This window comes from Octodon degus, unplaced genomic scaffold, assembly GCF_000260255.1.
Source record: "Octodon degus isolate 3935 unplaced genomic scaffold, OctDeg1.0 scaffold00084, whole genome shotgun sequence".
Lineage (NCBI taxonomy): Eukaryota > Metazoa > Chordata > Mammalia > Rodentia > Octodontidae > Octodon > Octodon degus.
In genome coordinates, this window is record NW_004524660.1 from 11,498,810 (window position 1) to 11,524,795 (window position 25,986).

The 25,986-nt window shown below is 36.8% G+C and overlaps 1 protein-coding gene across 1 annotated transcript in view; it reads left to right on the forward strand.

Annotated features, from left to right (window-relative positions):
- Sass6 (SAS-6 centriolar assembly protein) overlaps positions 1-25,986 on the forward strand; it is a 50,376-nt gene that overhangs the window by 14,543 nt on the left and 9,847 nt on the right. Inside the window, exons 8-14 of the mRNA XM_004636976.2 lie at positions 5,357-5,548; positions 8,273-8,467; positions 8,561-8,650; positions 8,725-8,904; positions 9,266-9,347; positions 12,185-12,321; positions 14,562-14,690. Of these exons, the coding sequence (XP_004637033.1) occupies positions 5,357-5,548; positions 8,273-8,467; positions 8,561-8,650; positions 8,725-8,904; positions 9,266-9,347; positions 12,185-12,321; positions 14,562-14,690 (1,005 nt within the window). The remainder of the gene's footprint in view (positions 1-5,356; positions 5,549-8,272; positions 8,468-8,560; positions 8,651-8,724; positions 8,905-9,265; positions 9,348-12,184; positions 12,322-14,561; positions 14,691-25,986) is intronic.

Below are 25,986 nucleotides of genomic sequence, written 5' to 3' on the forward strand. Positions count from 1 at the left end.
ATTATTATTATTATTATTATTATTATTGCTTTGTGAACCAAGTCTCACTCTGTAGTTTAGGCTGGTCTTAAAGTCTTTTTTTTTTTCCTGTGGTGAGCTCAGCCTGCCCTGGGTGGGGTCAGGGCTGGCACAGCATGTGTGCCAGGATCTAAGCAAGGTCCCTGTGCTTTGCCTAAGTTTGCCTGAGCAGGCACTTTAGACCACTGAGCTATCTCACTGGTCTGGTCTTAAAGTCTTGAACTCACTTAAGATGGTCTTGAAGAAATGGCAGTCCTCCTACCTCAGCCTCTTGAGTGCTAGGATTATAGGCATGCACCACCACACCTAGCTGTATCTTGTTTCTTGATCTGTCCTACCTGCCTGTGTCTTTTGATTGTTGAGTTGTTATCTTGTAAATTGATGGTTGTAACTGGTGTGTATTGACTTATATATCATGTCATGTCATGTTATTTTCTTGTTGTTGGCTCCCTTTTTTCCCTCTGTTTAATTGCTTGCTTTGTCTCATGGATTCATTCTGTTGGAGTTCACGGAGTTTTAGTCTTCGTTATCTCTTTCTAGAATCTCCTTCACAACATTTTGGAGTGCCTGCTTAGTGGTCATGAATTTCCTCTGGTGTTCTTTGTCGTGAAAGTGTCTTATTTCTGTATCTATTTTGAAAGATAGTTCCATGAAGTATATCAATGGAGATTATTTTCTTTTAGGGTTTATAATACTTCAAGCTCTCCTTACTTGACTTGAGTGTGTGCTAAGGAGTCTGCTGTGATTCTCATAGGCTTTTCTCTACATGTGATTTGTTTCTTTTCTCTAACAGTTTTAATATTCTATTCTTGTGTGTTGAATTTCTGGAATCTTCACTATTGTGTGCCTTTGTTTTGATTGTAGTTCACTGGGGTTCTGTATCCTCACTTACCTGTATGTCAGGTTTTTTTCCCCCATGCTTAAGAAGCTTTCTACCATTACTTTTGTGAACAGGTTTTTTACGTCATTTGTACACTCTCCTGCTTTTTCATTGCTTCTGATCCATATTAGTGTTATTCTTCTATGCATCACCTAGTAGCTGCTGGATTGAATTTTTGTGGTCCCTTGCTAGTTTTAAGAAATGTTTTCATGATAGTTAACTGCAGTCCTATCTTCTGCTGTGTATACTTTCAATGAAATTTTTAATCTCCTAGATATCTTTTTGCAGACAGGGGATTGAACTCGGGCCCTTGTGCTTGCCAGGCAAACGCTTATTCTACTGAGCTATCTCCCCGGCCCCTTCCTAGATATCTTAATCTGTTTTATGGATTCCATTTCTTTCCTATATTGAGCATTCATAATTTCTGTCCTTTTCCTAAGCTCCTCTATTTTTTTTATCTGTCTGCTGTAGAGTTACTGAGCACATCTTTCTTATGGCCACCATCTCTACTGTTATCTGAGAAATTATTATTATTTTAGTTTTCTAGAGCCTCCTTGATTTGGTTTGTTACTTCCAGTGTTACCACTTTGGAGAGTCCAGGTGGGTGGGGACTGAATTCATTGCCCCCTGGGCTTGCTTTTGGTAAACTAGGAGTCTGGGGCTGCATCTTGCTTAAGTGTCTTCTGATTTTTTTGTTGTTGTTCTTAAGGTTAATTCCTGGATTGATGTGCATAAATTGTTGGTAGCAAGTAGCTTTATTGCTAGAATTTAGCACCTTAGGAAATGACTACTTCTCAGAGGTGCCTTCTAGGTGCAGATGGCCTTTAAGTTTTGAGCCTATTGTAAAATCCTACCCCTTCAATTTACTGGAGATGAGAAATTGTTGCCTATTTGACCTGGTCCTTTGGCAGTAACCTATAGTATTGTTTATGACCCCTAGGCAGTCTCAGGCTTGGCATACTAGGAAAAACAACTGCTTAGGCCAAGTATGTTACCTTGGATAAAGTGCTATAATCAGCAATAATCATAGCATCAAACATAGCTTAGAAAATGACAAACTATGATAACTATTAGTTTGCCACCTTTAAGTGTATTAACTAGATTTGTGGTTATGTAACAAAATCTAAAATAAACCAGAATATTATATATGGTAAATATGCCCTCAATAAGGTGATTTTTCCCTCAGGGGAGAAAATGTAAAAGATAGAAAGTTTAAAAAATAGAGAAATAGAAGAAGAGGAAGAGATTAGAAATAAGGCCGGGGAGATAGCTCAGTAGAATAAGCACTAAGGCCCTGAGTTCAATCCCTGGTACTGCAAAAAAGGAAAAAAAGAAATAAGGCTGGAGGACAAAGGAAAATTATGTGAACTTTGTGAAACTAGTAAAGTGGACAGGAGGGAAAGATTTTACTGTTTTTTTTTTTTTTTTTTTTTGGTTGAATTGTTTTTTAGAGGAAGTTTATTTATTGTTTTTGGTGCAGAGGACTGAACCCAGGGCTTCCAGCTTGCTAGGCAAGCATTCTACTGCTGAGCCAAATCCACAGCCCCATGGAGGGAAAGAAAAGGAAAAATAAAATCAAAAACAGAAAAGAACAATAAAATACTAGAAACAATGTTTACACTCATAAAAACAAAAACTATCAAGAAAAAAGAAAACAAAATGACAAGGAAAAGGATGGGGAAAGGAACATTAAAAAAAAAAGTCCACTTCAAAGAGTATCTGTACTATTTACTAGCACACAGTTGGTAGAGCCCAGATTTGTGTTAATCCCAGCAAGCTAGCCATAGATTCATGGCAGAATAGTGGATAATCCCAGTAACCCTGTACCTTTAGTTTCACTGAAGTTCAGGCAGGTTTCTGACTGTGAGCCTGGACCTGTTTTGTTCAGCCTACAGCACTCCCAGTGGCTCTTGAATTCAGCTTCTTGACCTCCTGTCAACTTGAACTCGTTCCACCTAACGCTGGCACTAGGAGCTGGTAGATGGAGCCAGCCCACAGCTGTTCTGAACTCTGAGTTCAGTTGCTCCCTCTCCAGGGTGGATGAATACTGGCCAGTTGCCCTCTCCTGCACTCTCCTGCGGGGTGAGGGAGTGCAGAGAGGGGGCATCTGAACCTGAATAACTCCCCAGCCACTGTAGTCCGCTGTGTTCTACTGGTGCATTTTCTGTGGACCCCCTGGAGTGGGCAGTAGGCACCATGCATGTGCAGGTGTTAGCCACCACTCCCCTGTGATGAGTCGGGACTTGGAGAAAATGCTGCTTGCCGCCTCCTGCTTTGTTGGAGTCTTTCTCTTCACTCTCCCTATTGGCTTCAGTTTTCACTTCAGATCCTTGCTGAGTCCCCGGGACCCACTTTACTCCTTCTCTTCATGTTGCTGCTTTCCAGCATCTGGGCACCAAATGTCCTTTGTACCTTTTAAATTAAAGACAATATAGAATATTCTGTTAAATTACATTGCTTCTACATACTCTTGTGATTGTTATTTCCCTGTAATTCTGAGCCTGCTTCTCCAAAGATTATTTCTTCAGAGTGGATGTATTTTTCTTCTATTTCCTGAAACAGTTCAAATGATTTAGAAGGAAATAGAGAAAAATTTAAGTTTTAAATCTTTTTCATCTGTTTTAAAGAAAATTCCTTAACTTCTAGCAGTTCCCAGAACAACATCATTTGTTTTTATTCCCCTTTACTATTGTCTTTGAAACTGATTAAACTTATAGGCTGTTATATTTAGCGGCTTTATAGCTCCATACAGTTTTTTTTTCTTGTTTGTTCTTGTCAAGATTGCATTTTCATTGTTATATAGACTACTTACTTTCCTATTTGCCTGTTTGTTCCTTTCCATTTTTCCAAAACTCCGGGACTTCTTAAAGGAGTGTTACAAAATTCTCAGAATATGTTATGAAAAATAATAGTGATAAGAATTTTGAGAGCAATTTTTCTCTAATACAGTTTTAGAAGTTGTTTTATATTGTCTTTTCTAGTATTTTTTAAATTTATAATTAGATTATAAAGAACTGATCTGAATTTTGGCTATCTAGGTTTATAAAAAGATTAAAGAATTTTTTTTTGCAATAGGATTAATCATAGTTTTGTTTGTGATTTTGAAAACTGTCCATATTTGGGGAGGGATTAAAGAAATTATAGAAAGCCTTGGCATGTTGAAATTAATACATTATATATGGGTTTTTTTGTTTTTTTTTTCAGTCTCGTTTTTGTTTTTGCTTTTTTTTTTTTTTTTTTTTTTGGTATTGGGACTCTGAAGACCTTGCTCTTACCAGGCAGCACTGTGCCACTGAGCTATATTCCCATAACTGTTTTTGGTTTTTGAAACAAGGTCTTGCTCTGTAATTAAGGCTTGTTTTAAACTCACTATGTAGCCTCAACAAGCCTCAAACTCATGGTGATCTTCCTTCCTCACCTGTCAAGGCTGGGATTACTTATGTGCACTACCATACCTGGTGATATTATATACTTTTTAAAAAGTATTTTTTTAACTGTTATGTTAAGTGAAATAAGACCATCTCAGAAAGTCAAAATATTACTTTTTTTATATGATTAGTCTAAAAAATAACAAATTATAAATGATAGGAAACTATAAGGTAGACATTTAGAAATGTGGGATAGGATAAGGGGGGGAAGGAGAAAAACTGAAGAGTCATGGATATGAAAAATAGTCAAATTATGTTATGGGCATATACCAATATGCCAAAAATAATCTCATTCTGTATTATTAATATATACTAATAAAAGTTTTTACTTAAGGAATTTTTAAATATGAGAAAGTCAAATCCCAAGGGAATAAAAGTATGATTAAATTGTATAAATAGCTTGATTTTTAATTTATTAAATTTAAATATAATATATATATATATATATATATATATATATGCACTGTCAGTATACTTGTGTAGATGACTGGAAAGGAATATTCCTAAATATTTAAGAACAGCTTCCTGTATGGGATCATTTGTTACCTGTGATTTCCTTCGTGCCTTTAAGAGCACGTGTGGCCAGCATGGTTGTGTGTGCCCGGAAGCACAGCGCTTGGGAAGCTCAGCAGAGGGCGGTGTTTGAGGCCAGCCTTATTTCTGTAGCAAGTGTGAGGCTAGCTCTGGGCTACCCGGAAGACCGTGTCTCAGAAAACCACACACACACGTACATGTGCACAAACAACGGTAGAATTGCATTTGTTGGCCTTACTTTCTCTGAATGAGATCCATTTCTTAAGCTAGTGACCCCGCCCCCCCTTTTTTGGGGGGGGGGACACCAAGGGTTGAACTCAGAACCTTGAGCTTGCCAGGCATGCTGCTGAGCTACCTTCCTGGTCTAAGTGACCCTTTTTGAAAGAGTGGGGACTTTGATAACTATTAAGAAGAACCTGTGGTTGTTTTTTCTTCAGATCTTTCCATACTTATATTTCTGATTTTTTTTTTTTTTAAATCTGTTACTCTGTAACAGGCACAGGTTCAATACCAACAGCAACATGAGCAACAGAAAAAAGATTTAGAAGTCCTCCATCAGCGAAACATCCACCAGCTACAAAACAGAGTGTCTGAATTAGAAGCAGCTAATAAAGATCTAACTGAGAGGAAATATAAAGGAGAGTCCACTACTAGAGAGCTTAAAGCAAAGCTTTCTGGTGTTGAAGAGGTACTGTTTGTTGGTTTCTCTTCTCATTCTGATTTAAAAGTTTTAATTTGATCATTTTATTTTAATTTGATTATTTTAATATTTGTGTGGGTGGTGTTCTTGATTCTTTTCAGGGATCTCTTAGGGCATTAATGATAATTTCATACAATGCCAAAAATATTGAGAAACTGAAATTTGATAAAAAGTTAATTCAATTTGATAAAAAGTTGAAGTAAACCTTGATATTTTTAGTTAGGATCTTGAGGAACAGTGTACTGGCACAGATCTCAAATTTTTCACCTGGTTTAATGTGTATGTCTCATGGGATACTCATTGACAGAGTTAGTCCTTTCCTTAAATCTATACAATATATCAAACAAGTATATGAAGTTTAGTGTCAGGTAGTAGTAGTGATAAAGACAGTAGCTCTGTTTACTGAGTATTTGCTGTGTGGTAGGCACTATGTAAGTACTTCACATATATTAACTCAGTTCTTAACAGTTCTTAAAGGTGTGTACTGTTCCCATTTTACACGTGATCAAGCATGTCATGTGACATAACGTAATCCTCTTTGCCTGTTTCATGTGTAATCCATCTATTTTTTGCCTATTTTTAGTATGTCTTATTTTTCCAAGTGCCAAAAAGGTGCTTATCTTTTGAGATGCTGGGAATTAAGCAGGCTAGATAAGCCCTCTACCACTGAACCATACTCTCCAGGCCATCAAATTTAAGAATCTTGCTGTTATGCCATATTTGTTGATGCTTTGGTATTGATGATTATTTTCTCCCTAGGACAATTATTACATGAATTATCAGAAAATATGTGTAATTTTTTGTTATTGTATCTTTCTGAGACAAGGTCTTGCTCAGTTGCCTAGCAGACCTCAAACTCCTAGAATCAGCCATCTTCTTGCATCACCTTTCCACGCAGGGTGACTACCAGTATGTGCCACAGTGCCTAGCTAATGATGAAAGTCTTAGCCATATGTGAAAGCAGAGGTCACCATGCCTGTTTAGTGGCACACATGTAATCTCAGTTCCTTGTGGAAACCCTGCCTCACAGTATGTTTAAAAATGAAGTGGGGATATGGCTCAATTGTAGCGCACTTGTCTAACGTTCATGAAGCTTGCATCCAACCCCTAGCACCTCAAAAATAAATAAATATAAAACATCACCAATTTTCCTTTTCACTAGTCAGTAGTGCTTAGAAGCTCCAGGCTAAAGCATAACCTATTTTATGTTCACATCCTCACAGAATTCTGCCCTAAAAGATATCTACAGTTTTCATTCCCTATTAACTTTTTTCACAGTAGTCACTAAAACATTTCAGACTTTATGATACAGGGGTAGTTTAATTACCTCATTGTAATGCTATTTATTTCTTCAGTTGTAACCCTAAAACTGTCCACTTTGTTGGCAGTCTTTAATGCTGTTTTTTATATAATCTAATCAAAAGCTTTGCATAGCACTTGCAAATGATTGCTTAGATTTTTTTAAACGTGTAAGTATTGAGTTACCTAATTATATAAAATTACATTTTTAGCTATTGATGCCCTAAAAGTAATTGCTACCATTAGTTTTCTACTACATTTCAGTGACTATGCTAGGCAATTCTGTTTTATAATTGAGGGAGCTGAGACTTGAGGATATGTAATTCCCAAGATGACACTGTAGGTGCGATCTGATTTGAATTTAAATCTACCTTTTTCCGTCCCTGTGTTCCTAAAACAATAATAGTACTACAGCACTATAAAATTCTCCTTTGGAATTTTTGTTAAAAACTGTAACTATAAAAATGCTATATCTTGAACATTTGTGTACCACTGTTACTTTGATTGGTATTAGCTAATTGAGAAGTGATTTATTTCAGGTTTTAGTTTTTTTTAATCCCTTCCTAGTTTTGAGGATTGAACTCAGAGCTACATCGTCACACTTTTTCTATTTTATTTTGAGACAGGGTCTGTGAAGTTGCCCAACCTGAACTTGAACTTGAGATCCTTCTGCCTTAGCCTCCCAGAGTGCTGTAATTACAAGTTGCAGTACCATACCCAGCATATCCTAGACTTTCCTGAAATTTATTTTTAATTATTAATTATGATTTGCCTGATTTTACCTTAAAGTGAACCAAAAGGAATCTAGAAATGTTAACATATTCGCTCACATGGAGAGATATGTGAGCAGATATATCTTGTATCTTGGGAAGAAGGTAGGTTACAAGAGCTTCGACAAGAGTCAGTTTTACAAAGGGCGACACAGACAAGCAGCAGTCATAGCTAATGGCTGTCCTCAGAGTCAGCTGGGAAGATGCCACAAAGTTTTGTGATAGAATTTGAAAATTGTAGTAGTTGTTCATGAATCAGAATTGTTTTATTTTCCCTTGGTTTGACTGAGTGTTTTATAATTATATTTCAGATCCATAATATACATACGGTTAGACTTTTATGTCTCTGAAGCATAAAAATTGAGAACTTAAAAATTATTGGACATTTAAAAAAAAATTTTTTGTGTGTGTGGCCAGCTCAGCCCACCAGGGGGCGGGGCTGGCTGGCATGTGGAGCTGGGGGATTGAACCGCTGTCCCTGTGCTTTGCTGAGCTTGTTCTAAGTAGGTGCTTTAGACCACTCAGCCATCTCACCAGCCCCAAAAATTATTGGACATGTTAAATATTCTAAACATCTCACTTATAAATAAGCAGACAATCTAATTTTTCTTATTGTAATGTAGAAATTTTTTCTATCTTCTAGGAGCTTCAGCGAACTAAGCAAGAAGTCCTTTCTTTGCGAAGAGAGAATTCTACACTAGATGCTGAATGTCATGAGAAAGAAAAGCGTATTAATCAGCTACAAACAAAAGTGGCAGTTTTGGAACAAGAAATTAAGGATAAAGACCAGCTTGTTGTAAGAACAAAAGAAGCATTTGATACAATCCAGGAACAAAAGGTCTTTAAAATTTTTCTAAACTGATAGTCACATTTTGTGATGCTTTCATAAACAAATATAAATGCTTTATTCATATTTTTAAAAATATTTCAGGTGGCATTAGAAGAAAATGGTGAGAAAAATCAAGTACAACTGGGAAAACTTGAAGCTACAATAAAATCATTATCAGCAGAACTTCTGAAGGTTTGTTTAGAAATTTAATGGTCTATTAATAATTCATTAGATTTTGTAGATACACCTAAGAAACTCTTTTACAGGCAAATGAAATTATCAAGAAGTTACAAGGGGATCTCAAAACTCTCATGGGTAAGTTGAAACTGAAGAATACAGTTACTATTCAGCAAGAAAAACTATTGGCTGAGAAGGAGGAAAAATTACAAAAGGAAGAAAAGGAATTACAAGATATTGGACAGTCTCTCCGAGCTAAAGAACAAGAGGTAGTTAATACTTTCTGCTTTTGTGTTCTGACTCTTGTTTACATTATATCAAGCTTTTTCAACTGTAGTTTTCAACATTCTACTCTTCTTTGGTATTACAGAATAGCTTTGGGCGGTTTTTTTAAAGCGCAACTGTAGTCAACAGAAGTTAACCTATCTTACTTAGATAAGCTGGTTGTCATGACTCAAATACTTAGATTACTGACATTTGTACAGAATGTACGTATTTCATTACATAGTTGGGCTAATTCCTTTGTCCACATTTAATAGTATTAGTAGCTTTCATTTAATTAATAGCAGTACATTACTTCAGTTTTTATTTTGACCTTTAGTTGACTTACCCTGATAATTAATGTTTCAGATATGCAAATTACAAGAACAATTAGAAGCTACAGTTCAAAAACTTGAGGAAAGCAAACAGCTTCTAAAAAACAATGAAAAGTGTAAGTATTTTATATTTTTATGTGAATGAAGCTTATAGTTTTATTCTTAGCCTGTAATTTGAGTTCATGAAGGCATAGGTCAATCAAGATACTGCTATGTACAAATCAGTTCAGTTTTAAATGTCTGAATGTCTCTGCTGTAGTAAATTATATCATATACACTATAAAAGTTAGTGTCAAAACTGTTATGTGTAAGCAAAATAAAGTGAAATTTTAACTTAATTTGTGTTTAAATTTGCCACTACTTTCTAAAATTACTATTAACCTGATAGTAATATGAATTTTTTGAAACTAAAATGTAAGATTAAACTTTTATTTATTTTTAAGATTAAACGTTTAAAACTAACATGTTTTCAGGGCTGGGGAGATGGCTCAGTGGAATAAGCACTTCCCTGGCAAGCACAAGGGCCTGAGTTCAATCCCCGGTTCCTCAAAAAAAAAAAAAAACAACTAACATGTTTTCATTTCCTAGGACTAGTTGTCAGACATAAAATTGTGAAGTTTAAATGAACTGTAAGGTAGACTTATACAAGTAAAAACTTTCAAAGAGATTTTGGGCAGGGTATGATGGTGCACATCTGGAATCCAGTACTTAGGACGTAGAGGCTAAGATTTGCCAGTTTTAGGACAACCTGAGCTGTACATAGTGAAATCCTGTTTTACAAAGAAAAAAGATTTTTTTTTTTTTTTTTGCTTCGCATGTCTTCAGGGCAGGTTTGGCTGGCTTGAGTTGTGGGGATCGAACCACAGCAACCTGAGCCTGACTGCTTTGTCGAATCAACCACTTAAAGACCTGAGCTAAGGGGCAGGCCCCCAAGAAAAAAGAAAGGATTGTGTACTGACAGTAACAGAATGAGGAGTCCCGTAGGGATCCGTTGGTCTTACTGCCATGAGTTCTGCCTTGGGAGACATGGCAGCATGAATGAGAAAGAATGACAAGGCAAAAGCTGGGCTAGGTAGGCGCTAGTATGTCTGATGGGCAGCTCAACCCACGATCCTTTATTTATACTTTTGCAAAGCTAGTAACACATGGTTGCCTAGTGTCTAATAGCTGACCTTTATCAGACAGGATATTTATCTCAAGAGTGAGGTAGCTTGTTTGCTTTAGGCACTGAGGCCCAATCCCACCTACACACATTGGTTAATTTCCTAGCTTCCTGTGGCTCCCAACAGAGTTCCATGTTGGAAGTTGTTAACAAAATAAGAATTTTACCCTGACTAACTATATATACTGATACCTGTGAACTAAGCAACTGCACTGCAGATGGTAATCTGTAATAGTAGTTTCATGCTTGGAGTGCCTGTCATTCTAGTCTTCTGAATACGGGCTGCTTGTTATGACATGCCAGTTGCTGCTGTGAAGTCTCTCAGGTAGATGGTTGTTCAAAAAGAAGGGGGTAGTGAATGAAAGCAAAAGACAGGAAAAGGAATATTGTGGGACTGTCCTGCTTCAAGGTTGTATATGGTGAGATTTTTGGACTTACGTGTGAACATAAGAAGTATATAGTTCTTTATGTCTATTTTTAAACTATATTCTAATTTTTAAATTTTTTTAAATCATATTCTGTAGGGACTTAAAGTTCAACATATCAATACTTGATGAAAAATACCTGTAACAGATTATGCCTAAGATGTTTGATATGCAGACAGATAGTGAGGTTAAGCTTAACAGCCTAAGTTGTATGGTAATAACAATAAACTTGTCTTCTGGAGGGTTAACAACCTAAGTTTGCAGACCAAAATTAGATGAAAAGGAGGGCTGCAAGGAAAGCCAACTATTTGGCCCTAGCCTTCCAAGGTCAATTAAGACTCAGGACATACAAGAATTTGTACTGTTATGTCACGTAACTCGGCAGTGTCCCAAATTTTCTGATCAAGGAGATTATGGGGCCAAAGAGGAAAGAGGATGTAGAGTGTGCCTAAGAAGAGTCACATGGAGAGAAAACACTCTCTCAGGCTTTCACAGAAAGCACATTGGCCAAGCAATGGCCGTGACTCATCCACATGGCTGACACTGACAAACAATCTGAGGTACAGGATCTCAGGATAAATCCTGAGGGGATTTCTCTGACCTTCTCAGACCCAAAAGCTACAACTCTTGTTGCATAGGTCCTGCTTTACCTTTGTCTTAACCACCCAGCAGAAAAGTATAAAAACGAAATATAAGAAGTAAAGCCATGGTGTTATGTTGAGCTGTAGGGGACTCAGGTCAACAATTTCTGATATTGCCAGTGAAGCGGAAGACCCAATGCTATTATGGGCTACTGAACTCTTTTAGATTATTTTGCTGAGTTTACACACCTATAATATTCAAATAACAGAACTGAAAAAAGGGGATACAGATGAATGTCCATTTTCTATCTGTGTATTCAAAATGGTTAGGATAGATATATAGTTACATTCTCTTCATGAACAGAGGGATTTGTTGTAATAGTGTTTGTAGATAGGGTATCATGTCCGCATCTTGTACAGTAATTAACCACTGGGAAGAATGTATACAATGTGTTAATTATTGAAACTGTCCTACCAATTTGATTTGAAACTGTCTCATTGCTATTTGTTTATCAATAAAATTATGGAAAAAAAAAGAATTGTAATAAAGCCCCCACCAAAAATAAATACGTAAAAAAATAAAACATCGCTTTTCCACTGGGGACACAATACAAAGAAAAAAAAATCTTTAATTATAAGAATTTAGTGATATATATACTATTCATATGCTATAATATAAAGCACTTGTAAAAACTTGACATTTAAAAAGCTTAATATGATTTTAGACATTTTAAATGATTATAAAAACAAGTCAACTAAAATCCTTTCTTGTTTTCTTATGTTAGTAATCACATGGTTAAATAAAGAACTAAATGAAAATCAGCTAGTGAGAAAGCAAGATGTATTGGGACCTTCTACCACTCCACCTGCACATTGCAGCAGCAGCACAAGCAGAAGTGGAATTTCTCCCAGTCTGAATGTGGTAAGATGTAAAGATAAGATGTGAGTGATATTAACAAATTTCTTGAAGCAAAAATAATTACAGATTTATAGGAAGACTATGACTTCTTCAAGTGCCCTTGCTAATATAGACTGGAAACTTGATATTAATAATAAAGCAGAAAGTGAGTTGTCCCTAAAATAAGCTGTCTCACTAGCAAAGCAGCTGTATCTCAAGAGCATACTTCTGTGTAAAGCTTTACTATTTCATTAAAGTAATGCCGAATGTGCTGAAAAGCTTTAAAATACATGCACATGTGCATGAATACATAGAAAACATTTAGAAGGCTTCAAGAAGAGAGAATTTAGGATTAGGCCTCCAGTTTGAAAGTACAGTGGAAAAAGCCTGAACTGAGTTCTGTTAGTGGGGAGAGGGAGGAATCTATTTGCAGTCTTGTCAGCTTTAGAGGCTAATAAACTGGTTATATGATGTAAACTCTCTGGCTCCTAAGACGAGAGCTCATTGAGTTCTTCCTTGCAAGGTGTCAGAGAAGAATTTAAAAATCAGTTCCTACATGTGGAGGTGCCTGGTATTATCAGGCAGCTAAGCCTAGGAGCTATAAAGAATGCGCCTCATACTCACTTGGGCTCTCCTATTGAATATAACAATTTCGGACAAGGTCATTCTATAGCCATGATGCATCAAGATAACAACGAAAACCATTGTATAGTCATGTTTGAATATAGATTAAAAACATTGCCAACTCACAAAAATGGCCAACTATCCTGTTTTGGCTGACATAAATGGTTGCTGCTGCTTTAATCAGGTAGAGCTTTTTTCTGCCATTTTAGACTGCCATAAATTTGTCCTTACTTTCTCTGATCGCTTCTAGTTCATGACAAATATCTTACTCACTTTGTTAAATTTTTCCTTCAGTAATCAGACACATATCTAAATCCAATCACTAATTCCCTTTTGACATTTACCGAGACACCCCATGTATGTGGTCTCCTTCATTGCAAAGAGCAGTAAACCCAGCTTTTATATGACAGATGTGTACCTAGTGTACTTTGGCTGGAGGGCCTTGGCAGAGAGTATAAATTCCAAATGCCTAGCTGAAAATTTTTCATACCACGCTGCATAGCTACATGCCCAGTCCTTATTTATTTTTTCAAAGTGTCTCAGTTGCACAGTCTTGAGAGACTTCTGCGTTGACCTCACAGAGTGCTAGGATTACAAGCATGTGACAACTGGCCTAGCTGTATATACTACATAACTAAAAAAAGGAAGAATTGCTACTAGATTGGAAAATGGTGCAGAAAAAAGTGCCTGAGACTGAATTATAAACTTGAAAAAAATTCTGTAGGCTTAACCTGAATGACTGATGGTAAATGGCTGGATGAAGGGTATTTGCACTGATGGCCACAGGGGGTACACAGTTGCTTTGTAAGGTCTGTTTCATGTGGCCTCTTATACAAATAAACTTTGATTTGACATTGATGGTGCTGCTAAGCAAGTAACTGTCTGACTTAGCCCATTAAAAACATTAATCTACCTGGGCTTGGTGATGATGCTTGTAGTGCACCTTAGAAGCTGAGGCAGGAGCATCATTATGAGGTCAAGGCCAGCCTGGACAATTATGTTGTGAGTTCAAGCCCAGCCTGAGCTACCTAGTGAGACTTTGACTCAGGGGCAAAAAACCCCATTAATTTTCTTTTTTTTCTTTTAAAGAAAAATTTAAAAATGCGATAAATATGATACAGAATTTTAAAACAAGATGATAGGAAATTAACAATGTTATATTGCATATTATCTTCAAAGTAGTTGTTCAGATTACCAGATATAAACATGCAAAAGTAATCAAACAATATGAACTGTTCCTTTCAGTGAACTAATAGTTATTTTAGCTATCGTGTGTGTGTGTGTGTGTGTGTGTGTGTGTGTGTGTGTGTGTATTCCTTCCTCCTTTCCACCATTCTAGTTATTCTTTCGTTATGAGCAGTTTCTTTCCCTTTCACAATATCTATTGTACCTACTCTTTCAGTTTATTGTGGTCTTTGTCAGTCTAGCAGCAAATTATTTTTATTTATCCCTCGCTGTGCTACTAATATGACTCCTATAAAGCATTATGTAATAAAGCAGAGTTTTGTGGTATCAAGTAAATAAAATATGTCTCTGAGATAGTGCTGTTGTTATTAACAGATGCTAATGCCTTCTAGATCAGCAAGTACTATTTAGAATAATTTCTGATCCTTAATTTTTTTAAATGTTTTTATTTTTAGATTGATAATAGACTTGCTTATCCAAGCTGTGGGATTGGTTATCCTGTGTCCTCTGCATTTGCATTCCAGAATGCCTTTTCTCATCTGATACCTGCCAAAAATACCATCCACCCAGTTTCAGGACCTAAGGTAGACAAATTACTAGGCCCTTTTATATATGTGTGTGTGTGTGTGTGTGTGTGTGTGTGTGTGTGTATTTCACCTTTAAAATGTTCATTCATTTATTGATTAGTTTCTGAGTGTTAGGTAATGCATTAGATGAATGTTACTGAATATCTAGTGTATAACATGTTTCTAGTATAACATGTACATGCATGTTTATGTTTCTTGAGTCATTCTAATTAATAAAAACTAAAATCATTGTGCTTAAACTTTATTCCTGTTCAACCTCTGTTTTTATTCATTTTCTTTTTTTTCATTTTCTTTAAATGTACAAGCCTAACTAGGATTGATACTGGCGTATTGGATGTAGTAAGGACTCTGTTGATAGAACTATGGAGCAGGCTAGCTTATAGCAATTTCTAAATTGTAGTGCTGGTGACATCTCATAACAAAAGGTCCTTCCAACCCTTGATTTAATTAGTAAAGCTTTTTCTTCATACTTAAGTCATCATCAGTGTTATTATTAATGTCTTAGATTTATATACTTTTATTTTAAACTAAAAATGATACAGAATCTCAAAACAAGATGATACGAAATTTAACACTGGTTATTAAATTGTATATTGTTATCTTTTTTTTATGTATTTAGTACAGGGTCTCACTACACAGGTTGGACTTGTAGTGATCCTCCACTTTTCAGCCTGCCAAGCGCTGGGATTACCAGTGCATGCAGAGGCGAAGCCAGCACTGCATACTGGAGATCAAACCCTGGTCTCTGTGCCTGCCTAAGCAGGCACTTTAATCCACTGAACTCTCTGGCTGGCTTTTACATGTTGTTATCTTCTAAGAAGTTGTTCAGATTACCAGATACGGGCCTGTAAAATTGATCAAACAAGCATTAACTTTCTTTTGATAAGCCAGTAGAACTTAGTAGTACAATTATCATAGCGCTCTTGTGCATATACACTATATATTTTTCCCCTTTTTCTTTTCTCCTTTTTCCCATCCCAGGTGTTCTTTCTTTTTGAGCAGTTTCTTTCCCTTTGAGCAGTATGTATTGTATCTTTGAGATTTTGTTCTCTTTGAGTTCCTTACATTAGTAAAACAATATAGTATTTACACATGGGAGTCTGACTTTTGTCACTTATGAGTTTGATCTCTAGTTGCATCTATTTACCTATAAAAGCCAAAAGTTTGATGGCCACTTGAGTTGTTTCCAAGATTTAGCTAAGACAAATTACACTTCTATGAACATGGATACACATGTATCTCTGTTGTATGTTGTTTTCAATTCTTTTTTTTAAGACTTTTTTTTTTTTTTTTTTTTTTTTTTTTTTTTTTTTTTAAGACTTTTTTTATTTGTGTGTGTGTGTGTGTGTGTGTGTGTGTGTGGCCAGCTCAGCCCACCAGGGGGCAGGGCCAGCTGGCATGTGGTGCTGGGGGATCGAACCGCGGTCCCTGTGCTTTTTTGCTAAGCTTGTTCTAAGTAGGTACTCCAGACCACCGAGCCATCTCACCAGCCCTGTTTTCAATTCTTCCGGAAAAATATCCGCAAGGGGAAGAGCTGGATCGAATGGGACCTCTAATCCTAGTTTTTTGAGGAGTTGGTTTTTTTTTGGAGGAACTGGGGATTGAACTCAGATGCTTGCGCTTGCCAGAAAAGTACTTATTCTACTGAGCCATCTCCCTGGCCTGAAGAGTTTCTACAGTGGTATCAGTCTACATTTCCACCAACAATGGAGAACGGTTCTTTTTTCCCCACAGCCCCTCCAGGATTTATTATTGGTTGACATCTTGATGGTAGCCATTCTCTCTGAGATGAGATGGAATCTCAGTGTTGTTTTAATTTGCATTTCTTAAATGACCAATGATGCTTAATATTTTTTTATATATTTATTTGCCATTTGTATTTCTTCATCTGAGAGTGTACATTCATCTCAAATGTCCATTTTTGGATTGGATCTTTGAATTTGGGGTACCTGTTGTTTTTTTTTTTTTTAACTCTTTATATGTTTTAGATAGAAATTCTTTGTCTGAAGGACAGTTGGCTAAATTTTTTTCCCTATTTGTGGGTTTTCTTTTTACTCTGTTGGTGCTTTCTTTTGATGTGCAAAAACTTTTCAATAAGATCCCAGTTGTTGTTTGAAGTATTCCCCATATAGTTTGTTTTTTCTTCATGAGCTCTGCCTTCCCCTATGTCTTCAAGATTTCTATCTACTTTCTCTGCCAGTAGATTTAGCATTTCTGTTTTAATATTTAGCTCTTTGATTCATTTTGACTTTAGCGCATAGTGATAGACATGGGTCTTGTCTTAGTCTTTGACGTGTGGAAAGTCAGTTTTCCAGCACCACTTATGAAAGAGGCTGCCTTCCAGTGAGCGTGTTTGTCCCATTTGTCAAATATAAGGTGGCTGAATGTGTTTGTAGTTGTGTCTGTGTAGATTTATGTTGTTACTGTGTATATTTTCACAATCATTGAATCTATTCAGATTAGTCCTGCTTTATTTTCATTTCAAATAAAAGAATCAAGAGCTTTGAAACTGGAATTACAGAGTATCAAATTATTTCTAGGCTGCTTTAAAAAACTGTCTTTGTCATTTTAGGTAACAAACCTGGTGCTGTTGAGATGTCTCAGTGAAGTAAGATGTAAGCCTGAGTGTTTATGAATACTGTTATGTTAAGAGAATTTAGATAATTTGTTCTGTTTGCATTGCTTATTAAGGACAATTAGAAATGTCAATTCAAAGAAACAACCCCTGTTATATGGCACTTGGTATACTGGTGTACTCCAGGGTGCCAAACCTGTGGCACATGTTCTGCAGTTAGCAGTTCGTTTTCACAGGAATGTGACTCTTGGGCCAGTTTCTTCTTGAGAATTCTGATTGAATTCACAAGGTTTTTTGTTTGTTTGTTTTGCTTTCTGTCTTAAACTACAGGTAGTTGACTAGTTGGATGTTCTTGAACATAGAGACAAGATTGTCGGGCTTTTTGGGTTAGGTCTTGCTGTGTTGCCCAGGCTATCCTCCTCATTCTTCTGGCTCAGGTGCCCAGGTGTCTAAGATTACAGATGTGCCAGTGGCCCAGTTCCTTAATCCTGTTTCATCATTTCCATATTCTTTTCATCATGTGCCTTCAGTGGCTTGAAGTAAGATGGAAAAACACTTTGCTTTCAAACACGTGAATATTTATTTGTGAATTGCACGCATATATTGCAGAACTGCAGTATTATGTGCAATATAATTTAGGGTTAAGAAAATACAACTGATGTTAGGGTTTAAGTCTTGCTCCTGTCAGTGTGAAGTTAAATAAGCCACTAAAAGGTAAAAAGTCAGTGAACTCTGCTGGGTGTGATTGTCAGGCAGGCCTGGACTACATTGCAAGACTCAAAAAAAAAATTAACTCTCATTCTTCAGTTTCTCCTTTTTTTTTTCTTTCTTTTTTCAGTTTTTTGTCTTCTTGATACAGGGTTTGCTATGCAGTTCAGGATGGCTTGAGCTCACTTTGTAACCCAGACCATCCTCAAAATTGCAGTGTTATTGGTCACTCAGTACAGGAATCAGATCAGCCAGATAGGAGTTTTATGAGCCTTTTTTAATGAGCTCAGGGTTGTCAGCCAGCTCTCACACAGGCCTGAGCGACCTTGAAGGCAGGTAGCAGAGAGTTTATATAACAAGAATCACATGCTGTTTGGTAAGGGAATTTGTTATCTAGCACAGAACAACAGAAAACTACATTCATTTGACACAACTGCAAACTGTTTGTAACTAAGGGGTCTTTTATGGTAAGATACACTTTAGCTACGTTGTTAGGAGATGGTTAGGGAGGGAGTTTGTTTCAGCTTGCTGCCTTGACAAGAAACAGTCACTGCTAAACAGCCTTGAGCAGGGAGTGAGAACTCATTCCTTCGAGTAGATAACAGGAAACACAAGGTTTTTCTTAATTTCCCATAGGTAAAGCACAAAATTCAGTTAACGCATTATAGCAGCACTCCTCCTGCTTAGAATCCTGAGTACTGGGATTACAGGTATGCGCACCATGCGCACCGTGCACTGGTTTCTCCATTTTTTAAATGGAATGATAATTTTATATATCTTACTCAATTATTGGGGTAAGTGAATTGATGCATTTGCTTAAACATGATTAAAAGCTGCATAAATCTGATTTATTACTAGTGTATTAAAAATAGAAATTAAAAAATGAGATTTAAATGTATATAAATTATAGTTACATGCTTTTTCTTTCTCATCTCTGGATGATCCTCATCTCTACCTACTTTGATGACTGTTGATCTAGATTGGTAGTCTTGTGTTAGCAACTTTTTACTTTACATGTTATATTTCAAATAAGCTTTTTTGTTTTTGAGACAGGGTTTTACTGTACAATTCAGGCTGGTCTCAAAGTCATAGTAATCCTCCAGCCTCAGCCTCAATTGCTGTGATTACAGGTGTGTGCCACCATGCCCAGCTTTGAAATAGTTTTTAGATAGAGAGTATATCTTGTTTATTCCCTGAGTTTTTAATTATTGTCCCCCTTTCTGACTTCTGTGGGGTTATTTCAATATTTTTACTATTCCATTTTAGGTTTTTTTATCCTATCTTTAGTTTTTTTCATTTTGATATTAGACATTGCACCCAAGACCTTCACATTAAGCTGCATTCTCCGTCTTCTTGTTATATTTTATTTTGAGACAGGATCTCACTAAGTCACTAAATTTTCCAGGCTGAGTTTAAACTTGTTATCTTTCTGCCTCAGCCCCCTAGAGTGTTGCAGTTACAAGTATGCTCAATTCTAAAAGCCTTTGGTATCCTGATTAGAGGTAGTTTTTTTGTTGTTGTTGGTTTTTTTTTTGCGGAACCAGGGATTGAACTCAGGCCCTTGCGCCTGCCAGGGAAGCGTATTGTACTGAGCCATCTTCCCAGCCTCTAGAGGTAGATTTTTGCATGTGCAACTTAGTCCTATTATTTAAATACAGGATGACTAAAAATTCCATATTTTTTCATTAATTTTTAAAGATAATACAACAGGACATCTAAAAAATTAATCAAATTCATTCAATGCAAGAATCAACAGGTTGAAATGACACATACCCAAGCCACACCCAGGATAGTCTGCATAATGCAGGATGCTCTCAAATGTTTCTGGTGTCACTGTGAGGTGCTTTCAAGTTTTTACTTGGTTTTTGGCCTGGGGTGTGAACCTGCAGCCTCCTATGATATGAGCTAAGCATGTACAGTCCCATGGAGTCATTCCCCATCCCGGAACCTAAGAATTAATAGGCAACTTTTTAGATAACTTTTCTTGAGACGTCTTCTTTCTGTGAATTCCTCAGAATTTTCTGGATCCATATTCTTCCTGCTTTTCTGTCTGGAAAATGTGAACCTCAGTTCTGTTTTCTGTATCATGCAATTCCTGCAGTTGTGTTGTGTCTACTGCCGTGCAATAAGAGAAAGGATTTATCATAGCATTTTGGTCAAAGAATATGGCTCTCCTCCTTTGGAGTTTAGGTGTCTGCCTGGCCGCTGCTCATTTCTTCATTACCTCTGTTTCTTCTGCTTCCATGGAATTACTGGAGGTGAGAGCAGGAGGGCAGAAAAAGAAAAAGGAGATCTCTGTCACTCTTTTTGACTCTTAGGAATTCTATGAGATATTAGTAAACTTTTGCTATTTCAGAACAAAGAGGACTACCTTGATACTGATATTTCATCCTCATTTTCTTATGATTATATTTACGTGAAATATCCCCCCCCCCTTTTTTTTTTGCGGAACCAGGGATTGAACTCAGGCCCTTATGCTTGCCAGGGAAGCGCTTATTCCACTGAGCCATCTCCCAAGCCCCATGAAATATCCTTTACTGTTACTTTATCTGATCTGTATACTTTTTTTTCCCCCTTTGTACATGGGACCCTGCATTTGTAGGCAGGTGCTTATGCTGCTGAGCTATCTCTTTGGGTATGTCTTTGTGTTTCAGTCAGATTTCCTTTAGGTACTCTATAATTGAGTAATGTTTTTATTTATTCTGATGCTGTTTTAGTCTATTTTAGATTAAATGTACATAGTGATGAGGTCTTTCATCTTGCTGTTTATTTTCTGTGTGTTCTGCATCTTCCTTGTCTTCTTTTTCTACTTTTTCTTGCCTTATTTATTGTGTTATATTTTTTCTTATTTTATATCTGTTAGCCTTCTGTTACTTTCTTTGTGTGTGGCCTAGTTTAGAATTACATTTTTGGGCCGGGGAGATGGCTGAGTGGAATAGCGCTTCCCTGGCAAGTGCAAGGGTCTGAGTTCAATCCCTGGTTCCGCAAAAAAAAAAAAAAAAAAAAAAGAATTACATTTTTGTCTTACTGTAATCTATCTTCAAATTATATTATACTACTTCCCATATGTAAGAACCTTAGGACTGGGGGGGTAGCTTGGCAGCATAAGGGCCTGCCTGGCAAGCTCAGGGTCCCAAGTTTGATCTCCAGTACTACATGCTGTGCAGGCCCTGAACCTGGCATGGTTGTGCACACCTATAATCTCAGCACTAGAAAAGCTGAGACAGGAGGATCTGTATGTGTCCAAACTGCATAGCAAGACCCTGTATCAAAAAAAACAAACAAGAAAAAAACCCTTATAAGCCAGACATGACGGTGCATTCCTGTAATCCAAGCACCTAGTAGTCTGTCTCTCCTGACCTATTTATACTGTTGTCCTGAAATTTTACTTGAACATTTCTTATAAATCTTGCTATGTATTTCTTTTTAAAAATTTTCTTTAAAGAAATGAAACAGTGAAGGGGATTATTTTTGGTTTACTTACACATTTATCAATTACACTTTCTTTATTGACTATATAAGTTTTCATTTGCTGTCATTTTCCTTTTCAGTAACTCTAATATTATCTTTTTTTTTCCCCCCAATATGTATAGATCTTAAACATTTTTTGCCAGGTAGGCTTATGGGCATTTCTTTCTGCTTTTGTTGATACTGTTTTTAGTTAGGCTTTATGTTCTCTGTATAGAATTCTAAGTTAAATTACTACCTTTTTCAACTTGGAAATGTCATTCCATTGTGTTTTGGAATGGATAGTTTTGGCAAAATGTCAGTAGTCTATCACGTTTTAAAAGCATAAGTGAAGGGCCAGCCTGATAGCTCAGCGGACTAAAGTGCCTGCTTAAACAGACCACAGCGGTCAGGGTGCAGTCCCCACCCATGAGGTGTACTAAGAGGGCGATTGGGACTGGGCGCAGTGGTTTGCGCCTATAACCCCAACACTTGGAGGCTGAAGACAGGAGGATCACTAGGAGTCCAGTCTACGTAGTGAGACCCCGTAGGACCTCTCCTAAATAAAGAAATAAAAATAAAAAATAAAAATATAAGTGGCTTTCTTCTTTGGAAGCTGTTTAGGTTTTTAGCTTTTTCATTGATTTTTAACAACTTAATTATGTGCTTATAGTGCATGTGTATTATTTCCATATGCATTGTTTTGGAGGTTCTTTACTAAGTGTAGTTTTTATCAGTTTAGGAAATTTTGGTTGTTCTTTTTTTTTAATTTTTATTTTTAGACAGGCTCTTGCTTTGTAATTCAGGCTGACCTTGAACTCAGTGTATAGCACAGACTGGCCTGCAGTTAGCATCCCAAGTGCAAGGATTACAGGCCCAGCTCAGGTATTTCTTGGCTTCCCCCCCCCCCCCATTGTAAGTTTATTTGGTAGTCCAGGTACATGATTTGTCACAATATTGTTCCATTGAGACTACCTATTTGCTGAACTCATTATTATTTGTTCACTTTTACTTGTGACTAGTGTGTCTTAAAGTTTATTAATCTTTCCTTTGGCTGTGTCTAACATACTTACTCTATCCAGTGAAATGATTTTTTAAAATATCAGAGTTGCTTTTACATTATACAAGTTGATGAGATTCACTATAATTGTTTTCCATACATGCATACAGTGTACATAGATTATATTGGTCCCCTGGTTTTTTAATTCGGACTGGCCTTAAACTCACTTTGTAGCCCAAGCTGGCCTTGAACTTCCAACAGTCCTCCCACCTGGGCCTCTCCAGTGCTAAGATGACAGCTGTGTGCCACCATGTGCGTTTGTCTACCTTCTACCCCTCACCTGCTTGCCATCCTCCCCATCACCCCGTCCAGTCACGACTAGTAATCACTGTCTTACTTTAGGGTTGCTTTTTTTTTAGTTTGTACCTGGGACAAAACATATAATACATGCTTTTCTGTGACTGGTTAATTTCACATAACAGTGCCCTTCGTTACCATCCATGTTCCTGGAAAGAACAGTATTTTATGCTTTATTAATAACATTGCAGTATATAACATTATCTACACTATTCTTTACCTTAGCTATTAATGAAAAGTGCTTTAATAAACATGGATATAGAGGTATCTCTTTTGTGTGAAGTCGTCATTTGCCTTTGCTCTGTACCCAGGTGGAATAGCTGCACGACATGATAGTTCTGTTTTTACTTTTTGAGAATCTCTACTGTTTGCTATAGTGACTACACTAATTTACATTCCCACCATTGGTACGTAAAGGTTCGAACTTTCACTATATCCTTGATACTGTTCATCAGTTTTTAAATTTTAGGATGCATTTTAACTGGCATGAGATGGTATCTCACTATAATTTTGGTTTACATTTCTCTGGTGACAAATGATACTGAGCATTTTTCAAATATTGTTATTTTGGCATTTTATTTCTTTTGATACATGTTTTCAGATCATTTGCCCATTTTTAATTGAATCACTTTCCCACTCTGAAGGTTGTCTCATCACTGTTGAATGTGCTTTTTGCTGTGGCACTGCTTGTTAATTTGATACGATCTCCTTTATCAGTGGTTTTCTTCTTCTGTGTTTTTGGAGTAGTACCAAAAAAAATTTTTATACCGATATCTTTGTCCCGAACCAGCCAGTCAGTCAACGAAGGTCACCTGGGAGAAGAGCAGGAAATTGAGGAGGGGACAAAGGACAGGAGATGCGAGAAATGGAGACAAGACAGGATTTTGATCAAGTCTTGTTTATTTAGGGGAGGTGCTGGGTATATATAGCGGAGGCATAGGGAAGTGACGTTGGCGGGTAAAAGGCACGAGTAACTAGGCAACCGGCTATGACAGGAAGTCCCACCTCCGGGGCATAGCAGGAGACTTATAGGAAATTGGCGGGGTAAGAACTAGGAACCTGGCTCATCAGAGGTAGGGGAGGAGGAAGTCAGCTTCACTAATGACGCTGATGCACCAAGAGAATTTTACAGATCAGAGGCACTCAGGTGACCATTAAGGGATATATGGCACGGAGTCATAATGTGGCAGATTCACAGATTTAGAAAAAGATTCACTTGCAGTAGTATTGGAGTTATTGTACCTCCCACATATCTTGAAGTATTTCTCCTATATTTTCCTTTGCTAGTTGTAGAATTTCAGATCTTTATGATCTTTGATTTTGAGTTGATTTTTGTAAAAGGTATGATTTTTGTGTATGGATTAGCAGTATTCTAGCACCATTTGTTGTATATTTTCACCAGTACATGTCTTTGGCACCTTCGTTCAGAATCAGATGCCTAAGGTGAGGGATATAATGCCCAGTGGCACAGTGCACAGGTCCTGAGTTCAAATCCCGGTACCCCCACCCCCTCAAGACCCAGGTCAGATGGCCATAGGTGATTGCATTTGTGGCCAGAGTTCTCTGTTCTATTCTGTTGGTCTGTGTGTTCTGTGGCAGGCCTGAGGTGTGCTTGTTGCTAAAGTTCTGCAGCGCATCTCAAGGTCAGCTGCTGTGCTCTTCTGCTCAGAGCTGCTCTGGTGATTCAGGGTTTCTTATGCTTCCATATAAATGTGAAGGGTTTTTATCTAAGTTTTTGGATGGGCATTGTATTGAATTTGTAGATCACTTTGGGCAGTGTGCACACTTGAGCTATATTAATTTTCCAGTGTGTGCGTGTGGCAGATTGTTCGGCCTTTTAGTGTCATCTTCAGTTTTTAAGTGTTTTGTTGTGTATGTGCATCTCTCTGTTCATATTTCATGTGAATGGAATTTTTCATGATTTCTCAACAGATTGTTAGTATATAGAAAAGCTACAAGTTTTCATATGTTGATTTTGCATCCTATTATACTGTACTAAACCTATTTATCAGTTCTAAGAGTATTTTAGCAACATCTTTTACATTTTTCCTATGCCTTTTATTCTGGTTGCAATTTCTGATACTATTTTGAATAAGAGTAGTAAGGCTGGACATTCTTATTTGGTTCTTGATTAGAGAGGAAGTGCTTTCATTTTTTTCCCATTTAATAAAATGTTAGCTATAAGTTTATAATTTATAACCTTTGTTTTGTTGAATTGTGTTCTATACCTGATTTGTTCAGGGTTTTTGTCATGAACGGATAATGAATTGCTGTTTATGGTGATGTATTTGATTTATATAGGTTAAACTGTCCGTGTATCCCTGAAGTGAAACCAACTTCATCATGTTGTGTAGTGTTTTGATGTGCTCTTGATTTAACTTGTCAGCATCTTTTTATGTGGTGCTGTTTGTTTATTTTCATTAGCACATATTCGCAGTACATTATATTTACATTCCACATGTGAAGTTGGTACATGCATATAACACATCTTAATTTTGTCATTCCCTTTCCCTCGCTGCTCTCCTTTCTTCCATGTCTTGATTCCCTTTCCACTTGGGAATGGTCTGTCTCTCTACTTCCTATCTTCTTTCTTTTGCTCATTATTTATGATTTGCATTCCTCAAATAAGAGAAATCATGGGATTTATAAGCTCATGTATCTGATTTATTTCACTTTATGATCTCAAAGTACATCTGTTTTGCTATTGATGACTCAAGGTTATTTTTATTTATGGCAGAGTAGTACTCCATTGTATGTAAATATCACCTTTTCCTTTTCCGCTGTCTGTTGGACATATAGGCTGCTTCTAAGATTTAGCTGTTATGATTTGCACTGCCATAGACTTGGGTATGTTGCGTCACTGTGTGATGATACAATGACTTTCAGTCATTCAAGAAAATACCAAGACGGAATGGACAGCTGAGTCAAGCGCAATTTCTTGCTTAAATGTTTTGAGGAATGTCTGTATGGATTGCCATAGTGGTGGTACTTGTTTACATTCTCAATAGCAATAGAAAAGGGCTCCTTGTTCCCTGCAGTGTTGCCAGCATTTGTTATTATTTGATTTCTTGATGATGGCTGTTCTTTCTATTATAAGATAGAATATCTGTGTTAGAATTTGCATTTCTCTAACGACCAGCAGTGTCGAACATTTCTTTGTACATTTATCGGGCATTTATACTCCATCTGTGAAGATTTATTCATTT